The sequence below is a fragment of the Ambystoma mexicanum genome, chromosome 2q (assembly GCF_040938575.1).
Source record: "Ambystoma mexicanum isolate Mex_15411 chromosome 2q, UKY_AmexF1_1, whole genome shotgun sequence".
Lineage (NCBI taxonomy): Eukaryota > Metazoa > Chordata > Amphibia > Caudata > Ambystomatidae > Ambystoma > Ambystoma mexicanum.
In genome coordinates this window covers 446,976,034-446,992,884 of record NC_090924.1, presented here as the reverse complement: position 1 = coordinate 446,992,884, position 16,851 = coordinate 446,976,034, and the positions used below count along the sequence as shown (strand labels likewise).

General features: G+C 41.8%; 1 protein-coding gene across 2 annotated transcripts in view; it reads right to left on the bottom strand.

Moving 5' to 3' along the window:
• LOC138569500 (myosin-4-like) overlaps window positions 1-16,851 on the bottom strand; it is a 98,637-nt gene that overhangs the window by 19,659 nt on the left and 62,127 nt on the right. For both annotated transcript variants that reach the window (XM_069647529.1, XM_069647530.1), the window contains exons 10-28: window positions 16,715-16,818; window positions 16,478-16,616; window positions 14,924-15,042; window positions 14,666-14,815; window positions 14,415-14,585; window positions 14,007-14,319; window positions 13,843-13,913; window positions 13,477-13,564; window positions 13,265-13,382; window positions 12,983-13,106; window positions 12,254-12,390; window positions 11,903-12,158; window positions 11,555-11,797; window positions 11,272-11,448; window positions 11,008-11,153; window positions 9,926-10,016; window positions 9,414-9,803; window positions 3,937-4,063; window positions 1,276-1,394 (exon numbers count right to left, since the gene is read on the bottom strand). In XM_069647529.1, the coding sequence (XP_069503630.1) occupies window positions 1,276-1,394; window positions 3,937-4,063; window positions 9,414-9,803; window positions 9,926-10,016; window positions 11,008-11,153; window positions 11,272-11,448; window positions 11,555-11,797; window positions 11,903-12,158; window positions 12,254-12,390; window positions 12,983-13,106; window positions 13,265-13,382; window positions 13,477-13,564; window positions 13,843-13,913; window positions 14,007-14,319; window positions 14,415-14,585; window positions 14,666-14,815; window positions 14,924-15,042; window positions 16,478-16,616; window positions 16,715-16,818 (3,083 nt within the window). The remainder of the gene's footprint in view (window positions 1-1,275; window positions 1,395-3,936; window positions 4,064-9,413; window positions 9,804-9,925; window positions 10,017-11,007; window positions 11,154-11,271; window positions 11,449-11,554; window positions 11,798-11,902; window positions 12,159-12,253; window positions 12,391-12,982; window positions 13,107-13,264; window positions 13,383-13,476; window positions 13,565-13,842; window positions 13,914-14,006; window positions 14,320-14,414; window positions 14,586-14,665; window positions 14,816-14,923; window positions 15,043-16,477; window positions 16,617-16,714; window positions 16,819-16,851) is intronic.

Here is a 16,851-nt window from a genome sequence, read left to right as displayed (position 1 = left end):
GTAGCTCGGACGTGGAACACCACGTTTACTCAAACGTATAATTCTGCCACGTGGAAGTGGGTTCACACTTTGTGCAGGCATTACTGTCAGGTTTCAGACACTGTTGCTATTTCTCATGGGGGAGGGCAAATCTTTGTGAAATTGTTCCGATAGACATGACCTCTACGAGCCCTTCTGTCGGGTTCTTATTACTGTTTAGTAATTAAATTGGGGTAATCCCTTGCTAGAGAAGGGTTACTTACCTGTGACAATGGTTCCCCAGCATGAATATCACCTTCAGACTCATGTGCGACCCTTCCAACCCCCCCTGCTTAGGAGGTGTGGTGTGGAGTGTCCAGACAAACACAACCCTGAAGTGAAACAGATGATTCACTGCATTTTGGCATTGTTGCCTTCGCAGGATTTCTGGAACGCCTTCACTAAGGGGCAGTGCCCCTGAGGCACAACATGCTAAGTGTCTCTGTTATATGAGAGGCGCTATAAAACGTGAAAGCTTCAAAAGGTTTGGATAAAAGGTTGTGGGGCCCTCCCTCTCTAGAAGGAAGAATTCTAAAGCATGTGAATCTGGCCTATTGAGTAATCAATGTTCGAGGTAAGTGCATTTTCCTCGTATCAGATGTTTGTTAGCACACACACACCTTGCAGCCCCCCCTACCTGTCTGTGAAAATTGTCGAGCCACCTCATCCCAACCAAAGAGAGCTTGTCACGCCAACCAGCCGGACATCCCACAATAAAAAGGGTCAAATCAGGAGGCTCCAGCTTCCTTCACATTGCTCCTAAGCAATGGAATGCCTTACCAAACACCCTCAGTGCAGAGACCTCACACATGTCCTTCCGGAAAACCCTAAAAACTATGCTCTTCAACTAACCCACCCCTGCCCACAACAACTTTCGGCAACAGTCTCGTATCCTACTGACCTTCTCCATCCGGCCTTTTTGTAATATCTGCTCCTATGAGTCCCCCCTCCCTCCCTACACTATTGTATTCATTGTTACCGTTATTGCTATCAGGTTCACTGTAACCACGAACCACAGTCAGGCAGTTTCTTTTTGTTTCCCCTGTTCCCTCCCCCCTTTCTGTTCTCTTCTTGTAACTAAGTAAGCCTGCTTGCAACAGTGCCATGATGCCCCAGGGCTGCTTTGTGCAAATGTAAAAAATAAAATAAATAAATAAGAGGTCAAGGGGTGGCCATTTTTCGGCAGCCAACTCCATTCCATTCTGCACCAGACCAAAATGGAAAATCTGTGACTCTGAGATGACCAAAGCCTCTCACCTTGGTCTCCTCTTCAAGCTGCCTCTTGAGTTCTTCGGTTTGCTGAGTGAAGGCCTGTTTTCCTCTTGCCAGCTGAGACACCAAGGACTCCTTCTCATCAAGGTGGCGGCACAGCTCACCTGAAGGTAGGGTGAAATCACACGTACATTTACTTAGGCCCTTAGGGCGGGTTTCTAAATTCGAAATGTTTCTATATCTTTATGTCTGTTGACTAAACAGTTGTTGTCTGTGCGCAAGCTGTCTTTCCTTTGCCCCCATGCATCTGGCTGGCACTTCTTTACTCGTCATCACACTACCTTGTGGCACCCAAAGGGTTAGCGTCAGTGCCAGGTGCCTTCTGTGGCAGTCGGCCCATCCATCTGTTTCGCTGATGCCTCCTCCGAGCCCAAGGCACCCAAAGCCACTGTATGGCCACGGAGTCTTAAGGCTGCAGAGAGCACCACCTCCATGGCATGCCGGAGCAGTAGCTAGCAAGAGGTCAAAACACTACACACAGGACGGACATTCTGCAGTGGCCAAAAACGAGATCAAGGAAAATCTCTGAGTCCACTGGCATCCTATGGGAAATAGAGAGGATAGACAGACTGCCAAGCCACCCTGAGCTAGCTCTTGCAATGTGGAGTTCAAAAGCAACGTTTGGAAAATCCTTGCGTGGCCTTTATATTGCAGGAGTTTTGGTATAGACTACTTTTAAAATACATAAAACAATATGGCACCTCCTATGTAGCATTTGTGGGATGTCCCATTTTTTCTTTTCTTTTCTTGGTATTGGACTATGGAATAAAACGTTTCTATGTCTTTTTTTAGATTTTTTTTAGGTAGCCTAACAAAAAGACCGATTTTTTTTTCTGGCCCATTTTAGGCAGCCTACAAAAATAAATAAAATGAAATTCCTACACACCCCACTCTCTCTTGTGGGATTTCTTCCAAATCAAGGGTTTCACCCCCTATGAATTCTCCTCCCTCAGCCCTGCTGCCTGCCTCCGACCGAAGACTCTCCCGCACCAAAACGCAAACACACAACCCACTCACAAACACAAGCATTCAAGACACACACACAAACTCAAACATGCAACACACAAACACCCGTTCTCCCCCGACGGCTCTTCCGGGTCCTAGCGTGCCTGTCAGCCTCCGCGCGAACTTGTGTGCGTCGCAGGGGCTGACAGTTTGATTTAGAAAGACCACACTGTGCGGTCACAGAGCAGTCTTTCTAAATCGTTTCTTTTTCGTTTTTTTTTTAAAAAAGGTCTTTTGACCTAATATTTATTTACTTATTGTTTGCTTGTTTGGCACTTATGCAGGAAGTAAATACTATTTCAAAGTGCCCACAGGGCAACAGGGAGGGGGCAAGGGGATGTGAAAACGATTGAAATACATACATATATTAAATACAGTGTGAGGGGGCAGACAAACCCACTGTGCGTTGTGAGTGTACAGAATGTGCAAATGCAGAAGGGAGGGGGAATGGGATAGGTGCTGTGGTGCTCAAGGGTGAGCAACAAGTGAAGTGCAATTTAAGGAAAGTGCAAGTCTCCAGGGTGGAGAGTGAGCTGAGGCAAGTGCTAAGTATAAACGGAAGCAGGGGGGATTCGGTGTGTGGGAGGTCAGGGCCCTGAGGATGTATAAGGGCCCTGAACACCAAACACGCAACTGTGAAATTAGCAGTGGAGAGTGGGGGTTGGGGGGTAGGAAAAGAGGAAAGTCTTTAGGAGCTTCCAGAATTTAAGAAAGTCCTGCTCAAGACGAAGAGGGAGGGGGAGGCTGTTTCAAAGCTGAGGAAAGAGATCAACCTACTGCCCTCTGTTTAGCGAAATGCTTTACGCACAAAGAGTTGGTGCCTGGGGAATATTTAGTAAGAGAGAGTTGCAGATAGGGTGGTCCCTGGCCCCAGACAGCCTTGTGAATGATACAGTGGGATTTGAATTTAATCTGTGAAGCAACCGGGAGCCAGAGAAGACTTTTTAGGGCAGGAGAGATACAGTCCCTGGACTTGAGGCCAAGGATAAGTCTTGCTGCCCTAATCTCTATTAGCTGGGGAGGTTGCAGAGTGGAAGGAAGAAGATTCAGGAGGAGGCTATTACCAATAAAACATGTTATGGATTTGAAACAATGACATTTTTGGCATCTATGGGATGACATTGAAAACTACTGAAACTGCTACTTTACATCATCAATTGAATCCAACAAAAAGCTAGGAGGTGCTACAATGTTTTATGTTGAAAGTATATAGGTTAGTGGGATACCTATAGGCACCTGTCGGAGCAGTAGTCCACGACAGACATTTGGTTTCCTAAGCGCAGCAGAACCCAGTATACCCCACCATTTTCTTATATACTTTTAAAAGACTACAAGATCTCCTGTTTAATTGGATGACCGTAAACTGATCGCAAGTACTGGATGTCTAAAATGCGGCTACGTCGCGATCGAGATGTGGTATTGTCATTAAGCCACATTGTCTAACATAAAGTAAAAGTGAAGTATTTCCATCTATGCTAAAATCAAGTCAGAAATGTGAAAGATTCGAGGACGGCATGCCTTCGATTAGATGCTTGTTATGTGAATAGGAACCCCATTATTCAAATGAACTCCTACTGCTGTTTACAGTTATTTAATGGTGTATGTATCTTCAGACGAACAGTAAAAGCGTAGTGTGCATACCATTTTCCGTTTGCAAGCGAGCCCTTTGGTTTGTGAGATCACCGAGAAGCCGCTGGTATTCATCCGTCTTTGTTTTAAGCTCGCTGAGTTGGTCCTCCAGTATCCGGCTCGTCTTCTCAAGATTGGCCTGTTGAACAATAATTAAGATCAGTGATGGGCTCTGATTAGGAGGGGTGTCAATCTGGTTGTGGCATGGTTGCTATGTAACAAAATTTCACAATGGACATTTATTCACAAAGCACATTATTCAATGTGGTAGCAATGTTGTAATATTGTAAACAAAAAAACTCAACTTAATGCCTACACATGTTTCTCGCTCAAGTGCCTCATCAGGACATCAAATATCTGTGCGTGCATTTTGCAGAAAAATTATGCTTTATAAATGTTCCAACTTCATCTCGATCTATTTCTGCTCGTCAAGGGTTTCACCTGTTCCTCAATGACTGTCAATTGGCAGTCATGTTTGATGGTCATTTAGGAACAGGCAGAACCCGTGCAAAATAGAAACGAATGGATATATATTTGAAATGTTTTACCTGCATTGAATTTTTCTTCAAAACTTAAACAGAGATAGCTCCTGAAAAACGTGTAGACATCATACCGTATGTCTACAATATTGAAACAATATAATTACTTTGAATACACTTGTACTGTGACCCCCATGAGTTACAACACTGGAAATTACAAAGCACCTGCTCCTAACTAAACAAATAATACAAAGACGGGTACAATATCTGTTGCCCAAGCTATTGGCAAGTAGAATGCATTTCTGTCAGCAAAGCTCCGCAATTAAATCATCTTTTCTCAAATGTTGATTAATGAGTTGAAGCATTTAAATGATTTAAAAGTGTGTGTGTGTGTGTGTGTGTGTGTGTGTGTGTGTGTGTGTGTGTGTGTGTGTGTGTGTGTGTGTGTGTGTGTGTGTGTGTGTGTGTGTGTGTGTGTGTGTGTGTGTGTGTGTGTGTGTGTGTGTGTGTGTGTGTGTGTGTGTGTGTGTGTGTGTGTGTGTGTGTGTGTGTGTGTGTGTGTGTGTGTGTGTGTGTGTGTGTGTGTGTGTGTGTGTGTGTGTGTGTGTGTGTGTGTGTGTGTGTGTGTGTGTGTGTGTGTGTGTGAGAGAATATATTTGGACCTTTTTAAGCCCACCCTAGCTTTCTTGGTGTTGGGAAAACATGGCCAAATGCTCCAACCACAAGGCTGTCAGGACTACACTGCACCGATGATCCCTAATAAGGGTGAAAACAGATATGTAGTTGTCCTGACAGCCTTGCAAAATGTCTGTCTTAAAGCTGTGTATAAAATAGCACTGCCCCCATAGACAAAGACAATTTCCTGGAGATAAAGGTTTGCATTTGAGTTAATTTGCATAACCACAATGCCTTGGTGTTGTGGAATGTGTTGCTTGGCTCAAATGAACTTTCCTACTTTCACATTATGGCCTTGCTTTTGGTGAATTAGTAGAAAGGAAATATCTGCTGGCGTTCGACTTTGTCCTACTGCGTGCTATCCCCCCTGGGAGAGAAAGCAATTACTTTCCCTTTTGCCTCATTACATGGCATGCGCTAGCGGCCACGTAGTTATGGTTAAGTTGCTAAACCGATAGGAAGAGCACTTTTTGGGTGGCTTATAACTTTGCTCCCCCTGGACGAATCCTCACCAAACTTTGCAAAAAAAGTATACTCTGAATTTTTTTGCAATGTTTGGTGAGGTTTGGCCAAGGGGGGGCAAAGTTATAGGGGGGGTCCCAAAATGTATTTTTTTCCCATAGACATAATGGGAAAAAACTTTGCTCACGCCTACAGCCCAAACCGCTGGACGGATTTTCACCAAATTTGCAGCAGGAGCGGCGGCTTGGTCCCGAAAGTGTGGTTTTGTTAATTTGGTGTAAATCCATCCAAGACAAAAATGTAAGTCAAAAAAATGAGTGATATCTATGTCCACTCTGCAGACTCACTTCCCTGTTCGGTCTGCGGACTGGCCTCTGATTGACTGTTCTGTCCGCGACATCGGGGCACGCTGGCTGATTGGCTGGTGGGAAAACGTGAGATGCGTCGGTTTTCCTGAAACGCCTGCCATCTTGGATTCGCTGACTTTTTGGGACAGCACAGTGAAAACATTTTTTTAAAAAGCAGCATTTCACTTGTCAAACTCAACAAACAATCTCTGGGGATGTGTGGGGGATGAGGATTGGATTGTTTATGGCCATAAGAAGCCAAAAAATGGGTTGTTTCACCCCCCGAAAGTCTGCAAACACTCCAGATGTCCTGGGGCAGTCCTGTGGTGTTCGCTGACACTTCAGATGTCCTAGGACATCTGTACCTATTTTTGGCTTACTGCACAAAAACCCAGACTCATTTAAAAGTGGAAAAGGTCGCTTTAATGTGACAGGCCAAAGCTTACAATCACAACGCATTAACTGGCTCCATGGCCTAACAAACTAAATAGCTATTTGAACAATCAATTAAATAACTTAACCATTTCCCATTTTCCCCCAACAATTCCTATTTCTGCATTACAGTGTTGGGAAAAAGCAGGTTTTGGATGGCTTTGAACTTTTGCGCCACTCAGTGAAACTGCATGTAATTTTGCAATTTTATTCTAGGACTAATCCTGAATGGTTTTGCAAAGTTTTGTGGGATTCTGTCATGAGGGGGCAAAATTAGAGGGGGGGTCCCCAAATATTGTAAAGGCATAGTGTCATTTGCCGAATCTGCACAACATTTGGCAAAACGATTTTGGATCTCGATAAAAATGGTTTTCTAAAGTTTGGTGGGATTTTCTCAAGAGAGGGCGAAATTACAGTGGAGGTTTCAACATTTTTAGATGGCTTAGAACTTTGTTGCTATTTGACGATTGTGGACAAAAGTTTTGAGAAAGATTATAGACCCAACCTTCATAGTTTGTGTAAAGACTGAATGGATTTTGTCAAGTGGGGGCTAAGTTATATGACCATTGTATGTACATTTATTTTGACACTTTTAAAAAAAAAACATGGGCGGGTTTTGAGCAAACTCGTGAGGAGCATTGGCAAGGACATTAAAGCATGGTTTTGCAAATGTGCCCGTGTTTTATTTTTTGACAAGTGTAATAATGTAGGTACAAAAAATGGTCATATACATTTGGTGACTGAGGTATAGCCTGTGGCCGAGGGCATTTGCCAGATTGTCTGAGTTATGGCATAAGGTCATGACGTGGACAATCTGGCTACTGACCATGACCGCTAGGGACGGAAAATGGTGTTAAAGTGGCTATGTCTACCTGGGACCGGCTATGTGGTAAAGTTATTCGAAGGTAGGATAGGTTTGAAAGGGAAAAAAAGTGCTTGTGGTAATATGTTCATAGGGTTTTGCAGGCTGCCATGGCAAGGGAAGAGGGGCTGTGTACGGAGCCCCGCCTTCTCTTTCCATGTTGGCTGTCTTGGAAAAGGATTTTCCTTCCTACAGCGGGACGCCGGTGGCATCCCGCTGTAGGAAGAATAATCCTTACATTTTACAGCGGGACGCCTGTGGCGTCCCGCTATGGGAAGAAAAATCTATGTTTTAGCAACCTGGGTTCCCGCTTTGGGAACCAGGGGTGCTAATGGCCTTTATCCCCCATTTCAGGGCTGCAATGGACGATAATGGTCTGTAGCCCTCCTTATTAATTAATTAATTTATAATGCACCAATGCCCGCAGACATCAGGCTGTGTGGTTACAGTATTTGTTAAAGATGATGAGGTGGAGGAAGACAGCTTACTACTTACTGAGAAAGGAACAACCTTTCTGAGAGCATTGCGGTCATTGGATTTGGTGTGGCGGCGCCTGGAGGTGGTCTTGTAGGAGTACTGTCCAGGTAGTCTGACTCAGTGCATTTCACTTTGGTAGCTTTAGCCTTTGGTACACTCCCAACAGTAGCAAATAACTAACACACCCATGATTTGATCTTGATGCTAGAAGTAGGCACTTCCTCTACCTCACCTTCTTTGTCCTCTTTATTGTCTTTGAAAGTACTGTGCTTTTTATGTTGTGAAGGTCCTCCAGCTGGTGGTGGTGGTGGCTCTTGGGAGGAAGGATGGCAATAACTGATGCAATTTTTAAAATAAATAGCAGTTTTGATAAAATTCTTCCAAGTATGTACTCTGTACTAGATTGGTAATGGATAATGAGTGCGAAAAGGTGTAGGAGGTATGCAAGGGAAATTTTGAAGTTGAAAGTTCCTAGATCAGTAGAAAATGCCGTTACGAACTGTCTGTGAAGGACAGATCTTATTGTGAAGTGCGTACCGGATCTCGGACACGTCATCATGCCACGCGCTAGCGTATGGTCATGTGGCACTGTCAGGAAGGTCCGCAATGAAGTCAGATGTTCGTAGACATCTACGGATGCAAAACTAGTTGAAATAGTTGCAAAAAGTGTATATAAGTGTTAAAAATGATTCTAGAAGGTGGGAAATGGCAGAGTTTTAAGGTGACACTTTGTAAATTGGACACAAATATTGTTATATTTGTTAAGTGTGATATTAGTAAGTTGTAGGAAAATAGCATGCACTGGTAAAAACTCATGAAATTCCCTGTAATAACGTTGTTAAAGGGACGTTATGGTTAAGTTGGACTAATAAAAACCTATGAAATTCAATGATATTTGTGATGTCATCTTTAATGTCCTGGGTGTTAGTCTTAGCAGTGGCGCGAGTTATGATTGCTTATCTTACCATAACTGGCAAATTTCAGGAGGTTTTCGATTTTACTTGTAACCATAACGTCCTTTTAACAACTTTTTTTAACGGAATTTCATAGGTTTTTATTAGTGCAACTTAACCATAATGTCCCTTTAACAACGTTTTTTCATTGATATATATATATATATATATATATATATATATATGTGTGTATATATATATATATATATATATATATATATATATAAGTTGGATAGTCCATTTGAGTCAAGTCACACATTCCATTGCTGGAAGATCACCTGCAGTTTTGAGCCACATCAGCAAGGCATTGTGGGTATGCAAATGAATGAGGTGTGTTCTCAAGGAAATTGTCTTTGCTTTAGAGGGCAGTGCTACTTTATTTATAGCATAATCATCCCAGGACAGACATTTTGCAAGGTGTTCAAGACAACCACATACCTGGCTTCACCCTTATTAGGCATCATCAGTGCAGTGTAGTCCTGACAGCCTTGTGATTGGAGCATTGGGGCATGTATGCAATACACCAAGAAAGGGATGGTGGGATTAAAAAAGCTTTAAAAACTCGTTCACCTGAAATTTGAAAGTAGGTAATCCTTTTGGGCCAGGTCACACATTCACAATGCCTCCTAGTAGCCATTGCTGGAGGTTCACCTCAATTTCTGAGCCATATCAGCAAGGCATTGTGGAGTATCTAAGTATAAATATTGTATGTATATTCCATTTTTTTTTATTCAAAACTGCTTACCTTGGACTTGGATAAATATAGATAGCATTCAAATCGTTTTTCTTTAAAGCTGCTTACCTTGGACTTGGAAACATTCTCCATGTTGCTGGAAAGGTCATCGATTTCCATCCTGAATTCGCTCTTCTCTTTCTCCAGCTTCTGTTTGACCCGCTGCAGGTTATCAATCTGTTCCCCAAGTTCTGCGACGCTGTCAGCATGCTTCTTACGCAGTGCGGCAGCGGTAGCTTCGTGCTGCAGAGTGTAATCCTCTAGATCTCGTCTCAATTTCTGGAACTCTGCTTCACGCTTCTTATTCATTTCAATCTGGACTGAAGTGGCTCCACCAGCTTCTTCCAGCCTTTCACTGATTTCTTCCAGTTCCCTTGAGAGATCGGACCGCTGCTTCTCAACCTTGCCACGAGCTGCACGCTCAGCTTCAGTTTCCTCCTCCAGTTCTTCAATTCGAGCCTGGTACGAAGTGATGCACATGTTTGTGTTTACATATTATAACAGGATTACACCAACTAGAAATGTGCCCCTAAACCATTAAATATCTGCATATGTACAAATGTAGACACTGCAATCCGTACCTGCAATTCTTTGATTTTCTTCTGTATCTGGGCTCCAAGCGTTTGCTCATCCTCAATCCTGCTGTGCAGTTGGCTAATTTCAAAATCTTTCCTAAATTAAAAATGGAAAGAAAGATATGGTAACATGTATTTTAAGACATACCGGGTACAATGCCACTTAATAGGCTAGATATCAAATGACAAAACAATGCTGCCATGATAGTAGTCGGTCTAAAGTGCTGAGCCCATGTTATGGCTGCCAGAAAGGTATTGCATTGGTTGCCAGTAAGGGAGTACGTACAATTTAGGCTTCTGACTACTGGCTATGAATCAATGTTTTGAAGGAGCCTAGCTTATCTTAAGCAGAGACTATGCCTGAAGCATTATACACGGGTGCTCAGATCTAGTCATAGCAATTTGGTAGCAGTACCACAAGTTAAGCTTGAGGGAGCTGGCAGACAGTCCTTCAATTTTATTGTTCCATCATCTGTGGAATGGTCTCCCCTATCATATGCGATTCGAGTCCTCTCTCGCGTCTGAAAACCGTTTATTTTACCTAAATTGCACATTCCTGCGTCCACTTCCTGATTTTACCTTTTTGCTTGTTTTCTCTTTTTTTAGCTGTTCTGCCTCTGTTTTAATTCCTTTTATCGTACTCTTATATTTTATTTTATTTGGTTGGTATTGTATATTTTATTGATGTTTTTATCTGAGTTTTACTGCTGTTTTTTCATTTGCCTCCGTGCCCACAGTGCTTTACATATATCTAACTAACTAAAGATAAACGTGAGCGAGGCTGTCAAGTCAATCTGAGATGATATATTTTTTTCTTGACATTAGATAAAATACTACAGCCAGCTTCTTCCTACCACTGCTACTATTTTCCAGCATTCTAACTTTGAAATTGAGCCCAGAATGATTCTCTTTGAATATTGGACAATTATCAACAATCTGCCTGCGATAAGGGTTGAAGTATCCAAACATGCTAATGTCAACAAACATGTATTTGCTGTTGCATCAAAGGTATCATTGGTACATGACTGTTAGAACTTTGTTGACAAAATAATTGAACTAAATCATTTGTATTTAAAATAGACACTAACTTCTTCAGTTTTTCATCACTTTGCTGTTTCTCATTCTCCAGATCCATTACGGTTTCCTGGGACAGCTTCAGGTCACCTTCCAACTTCCTTTTTGCCCTTTCCATGTCCATTCGAAGTTTTTTTTCTTGTTCCAAAGAGCCTTCAAGCTGATGTTGAAAATCAAGTAGACATGATGTACAAAGAACTATGCAACATATGATCAAATTATCAATCTTATTAAGTTATGCTATTAAACCAAATATCTGTATTTTGACAAGTATTTACATCATCCACTTGCTGTTCCAGCTTCGTTTTGGCTTTTGTCAGTGCGTTGACTTTATCTTCTTCTGCCTGGAGGTCATCCATGGTCTGCTGATGTGCCTCCTGAAGGGCCTTCTTCTCCTTAGAAATCTTTGTGATGTTTTCCTCTAGAGACGCCAATTCTTCTGTAAGGTTTTTCACCTGTAATCACAATTTATGAAAGATGCATAGATCATAATTACATCTCTAATCTACATTTTAGGTTTTCCATAATTAGATGACTTGATGATTTGCTTTTACAACTTACCTTGTTTTCTGTGGCATGCTTTTCCTTCTCTACTTTGGCTAGAGTGAGCTCAACATCATCAATATCTTTCTTTAGCTCGGAGCACTCATCCTCCAGTTTCCTCTTCTTGGCGGTCAATTCAGCGTTACTTTCCTCCTCATCTTCAAGTCTCTCTAACAGTTCTTTGATTTTACCCTCAAGTTGAATTTTGTTTTTGATGAGACCTTCACATCTTTCCTCTGCATCTGCAATGGTTTCACTTTCCTAATGAAATATGCAATGCACATTAGTTAACTGTGTATAGGTTTACTTTGTGGTATCATCTATATTATGTACTGTATAGATTTTTGTTTGCTTCTCTTTTCTTACCGACTGGCATTGGAGGAGAAGATCATTCTTCTCCTGCAGAAGAGCAACCACTTTCTCCTCCAGTTCCTTCTTCCTTGCTTCAGATTTTGCCAGAGCATCCTTTGTTTTTCCAAATTCCTCTTTCATGTTTGCCATCTCCTTTTCCGTCTCAGCACTCCTCAGAAGAGGTTTAATCTTAAAGTAAAGCTTCATCCATGGCCAGTGTTTCACATTCATGAATGATCGGACATTGTACTGGAGGACAAATATGGCATCTCTGTACAAGGTAGAAGTCGGAAAGAGGTCACCATTGAAGATAGTGCATGTCAATAATGAATGTATATGTTACTGGTCATTGAATCCATGTAGTACCTCCGTTCCATCATCTTTTGGAATTCTACTCTCATGAGGAAACCTCTGCAAAGAGCCTGTGTGCGGGTAATAAGCTCTGCCAGTTTGTCATCTCTCATCTCTTCTAAGGTACCTAGTAGACCAGCTTTGAAGAAGACCTTAAATAAGAGAAAATTCCTTTGAATATTTTCAAGTGATTCTATTAAAATTAGCATTTTTACTAAGAATAATGACATTGTAATATGATATATGCACATACTTTAAACTTGATAAAATAGTTTAATTGAAATTGTAAACATGTTATCATTGGATATGTTTCATTATTTATATAGATGTCCCTGTCAACAATGTGCTTCCTTGTGCTGAAGAAGAATTTCAAAACCCTAGTGTGACAGATGGCATTTCTATTATCATGCTTGAAAAGCAAAGACATATTTGAAAAGGAGTTTCGATTCAAAAATATAGTTCATAATTTGAAAGTCTTCATAGGTGTCAGGCCCTATAGTCACATTTTGTCCTCGATATTACATATGCACATTGTTTTTAAAGTGAAAAACATAAACCTCATTACCAACATTCATAAAACTTTAATGCAAATGCTATGGCACCAACTTTGTATATACAAACTTTTCTATCAAACTAATATTTGTGTACTGCCCATTTTAGGAGGCCTTTTAAGCTCTTGATTTCAGATTATGCTTTCTTGTGTTTTGCATATATGTTAATTACACTGGGAACTGCTATTTTTACCTTTGTGTGTCCGAATTTATACTGTGTATGATCAACATCAATGGATCCCAGCAGCTTCTCACAAGCCTTCTTGCTGTCTATAAACTGCCCTTCAGGAATAGCGCTGGCATTGAGAACCTTGTATCTAAAACAAATAGCTGCTTCAGTATTGCCTCACAGGTCAAAAGAGAGCCAGAACAAAAGGAACATTTTTATTTTGAATTGCATTAATAACTATTTTTGAATAATACCTGTCCCGTAGATTGTGGTTTCATTAATAGGAAGGTACTATGAGATATTTACCTCTGTTTGAAATCACCGTACAGGATCCTGCTTGGGAAACCTTTCCTGCAAATTCGAATGCCTTCTAACACACCATTGCATCTCAGCTGGTGGATCAGTAGATGATTGTCCATAACACCTGAATGCAAAAAGTAGCAAGCAAAGTCCATTATTTATTTGATCTTAAGGTCTAACATTTTGTTAACATTAGAAGTCTTCCTTAGATACTGTACCTGGGGTTTTTGTCTCATTGGGAATAAGACAACGCACAAAATGGGGGTGAGTGCTCCTCAGGTTAGTCATCAGCTTGTTTAGGTTTTCCTGTAAAGAGGAACACCAAACCACGTAAGTCCCCCACATGAAGGCAGTGTGCCAACACATGCCATCAATTGCATTGGTAGACAACAAGTAAACATCAGACCACGTATGAATACATTTAGCATGCTTGGCAGTCTCTAAACATGTAACATGATGTTGTTAAAGATTAATTACATTTTGAAATAGGACTTTCTGTGGCTTATTATTTTTTTTTAAAATAAATATATAAAATAGGCTCCAGAGAATCCTATTTCAAAATATAATTTACTCTGTGAACTTACTCTGAACAAGGCAGATACTGTCTGAAAGGAAGAGCCCTTCTTCTTCTTTCCACCTTTTGCAGCTCCAACCTCTGCAATTTTAAGAAAGGATCATATGATCACATGGCATGAGCAAAATGGCAAAGGACATGGTATTTTGCTAACATAATCCAGCCAATAATTACCTGCATCACCACTGCAAGAATAACTGCTATACAGGAATGCCAACAGCTTGACTGATGACTTCTGATACAGCTGAATGACTGTTTCATTCAGTGGGTCCTTGTTCTTGTCCAACCAGCCGGAAATATTGTAATCTACTGTGCCAGCGTAGTGCAACAGGGAAAAATGGGCCTCTGCCTTTCCTTTGCCTGGCTTGGGTTTCTCAAAGTTCTTACACTTGCCCAGATGCTGGTCATACAGCTTGTTCTTGAAGGATGTGTCTGTAGCTTTTGGAAACATGCACTCTTCTTCAAGGATGGAGAAAATTCCCATTGGCTAGAAAAAAAAGGAAATGAATTATACATTAACTTAATAACTAACCCTGGTAGTATGAATGCATAGATTAAGAGTTTATTCAGACTATGACCCACCTTCTCAATAAGCTCAATGCAAGCAGCCAGATCCATGCCGAAGTCAATGAACTCCCACTCAATGCCTTCCTTCTTGTATTCCTCTTGTTCTAGGACGAACATGTGGTGGTTGAAGAACTGTTGCAGTTTCTCATTGGTGAAGTTGATGCACAGCTGCTCCAAGCTGTTGAACTAAAGACAGCAGAATTGCTCACTAGGAGTAAATGTAGTGATTTCAAGACTCAACTACAGTGTCCACCACATACACTTACATCAAAGATCTCAAAGCCGGCAATATCCAGGACACCAATGTAGTACTGTCGGGCTTGTTTGGTGTCCAGCTGTTGATTGATACGAATCACCATCCACAAGAAGAGCTTCTCATACACAGACTTGCAGAGCGCACCGATGGCATTGTAGACCTATAAAGGCAAAAGGTAAAGACTTTAAGCAATGCTCCCTATTGCAGGCGTGTTTTGGAGTACCAAATAAGATGCACATGCTGTACAAACGATGCCACTCTTTGGTACCTGCTGCACTGTCTGCCCCTTGGTAACGTATTCATTGCCGACCTTCACTCGGGGGTAGCACAGCGCTTTCAGCAGGTCGGCTGAGTTCAGACCCATCAGGTAAGCGATTTTGTCGGCGACTGTAGAATGTAATGACATTTAAGAGAAGGGTTTGTCTTCTGAACATTACTCAAATTTGCTTTGCGTGTATTGAACATGGAAAATGCACATGTCATAGAGGATACATGCTTAATAATTCAGTGTCAGATAAACCAGAAACGATGAGAACTCAATAATAATAATAATAATAATATCTCCTGTTTTCATATAGGAACAGGGCTAGTCTATTGGTGTTGTGATAACACGTGTTACTATTGCTCTGCTTAGTGGTAGTAACTTTCATCATTCTATTGACAGACTAATGAAAGGCCGAGTTTTAACTGGGAACTTAACCCAAGACCTGCAGATCACACATACTCGCATTCTCTCTCTCTCTCTCTCTCTCTCTCTCTCTCTCTCTCTCTCTCTCTCTTTCTCTCTCTCTCTCTCGCAAAGCAAATGTCATAACTAGATACGACAGGTATATATCTATTTACTTCAGCTTGGAGGCTGATGAGGGGCCTGTATGAGGGTGCACGGGTTGTATGTATCCACACTGGCTGTTTGCCTCTTGGTGTGAGAAAGGAACGGGGTCTTGTCACCAGGGGCGTTGCTAGGGGGGGCTAAGGGGGCTATAGCCCCTGTTCCTTTGGTTGTAGCCCTGGATAGAATCTCAGGAGCTACAGCCAAAAGATTAGCTAGCCCCCAGTCCCAACAGTTCCGACATCAGCGTAGCCCCAGGTCTTTTCCAGACCTAGCAACTCCCCTGCTTGTCACTTTGACAACCTTTCATTCCTCTGCCAGTGGGTAACAGGATTCAGTTCAAAATCTTGATGTACAGTCTCTCCTAATGGGTATCCAGCCCAGTCCTTGATAGAAAAATATATTTCATGATTTCAGAATATCTGCACAAAATAAATTTGAACCTAAATTGGAGTTATTTACTTAGTGGACGTGGCGAAAATCTGCACAAACTATTATTCTCAGGGATTGGAGCTAGAGACAGCTGGGCTGTGGGCGAGGGCTCTTGAGATGTGACAGAGACAATATGCTGTCCTACTCGAAGACCCTCTGGAAGGATAGCTCAGGGGCAACGTGCTTGCCTTGGAAGCAAGACGACACTGAGCATCACAGGTTTGATCCCTTGGTCCACGCTTAGAAACCTATGAGTATTAAGCGTGTTATAAATAACCTTTCATCAAACACATCAATATATACTCGAAAAAGTCTATAACACAGAAATGTGGATTTTGGAAAAGTGTGCATAGCAGCTTAATTAATTTAATGTGAACCATTACGGCATTCCACTTTTTTATATAGTGATTCAGTTGTCAGGGTCATCTCTCTTACCGGGTCAATGCATCGGAAGAAACACAAGCTCATTGCTAGCTCATCTGGTGTACTTGTCTGTCTACATTAGGCAAATGTGTGTTCATATGTCACTTTTTCCACCGGTAGTTGCATTGTGTATGTCACCTTCTGTGCCGTCTGGCTCAGCCTGCTCCTCACGCTGCTTCTGCTTGAATTTCATGTTTCCGTGGTGCATCACTGCGCCCGTCATCTTGTAGATGCCGATCTTCTCATCTTGGTTGAAGCCCAGGATATCAATGGCCTCCTGCGGTAACAGGGAACACAGCACAGTTGTTAGCAGGGAATCAGAAACATGATTGTGTAGGTCTTATGTTCTTTGGAACATTTTCTCTGATCACTTACGTCAGTCGCCATCAGCTCCTCTGAATCATCGATGCTCTTGACCACAATCTCCCCCTGGCTGATGGATGGGAAGTCATATGGGTTGGTGGTAATGAGAAGCATTTCTGAGTTGGAGGAAACAATGTGCATTGTTAATT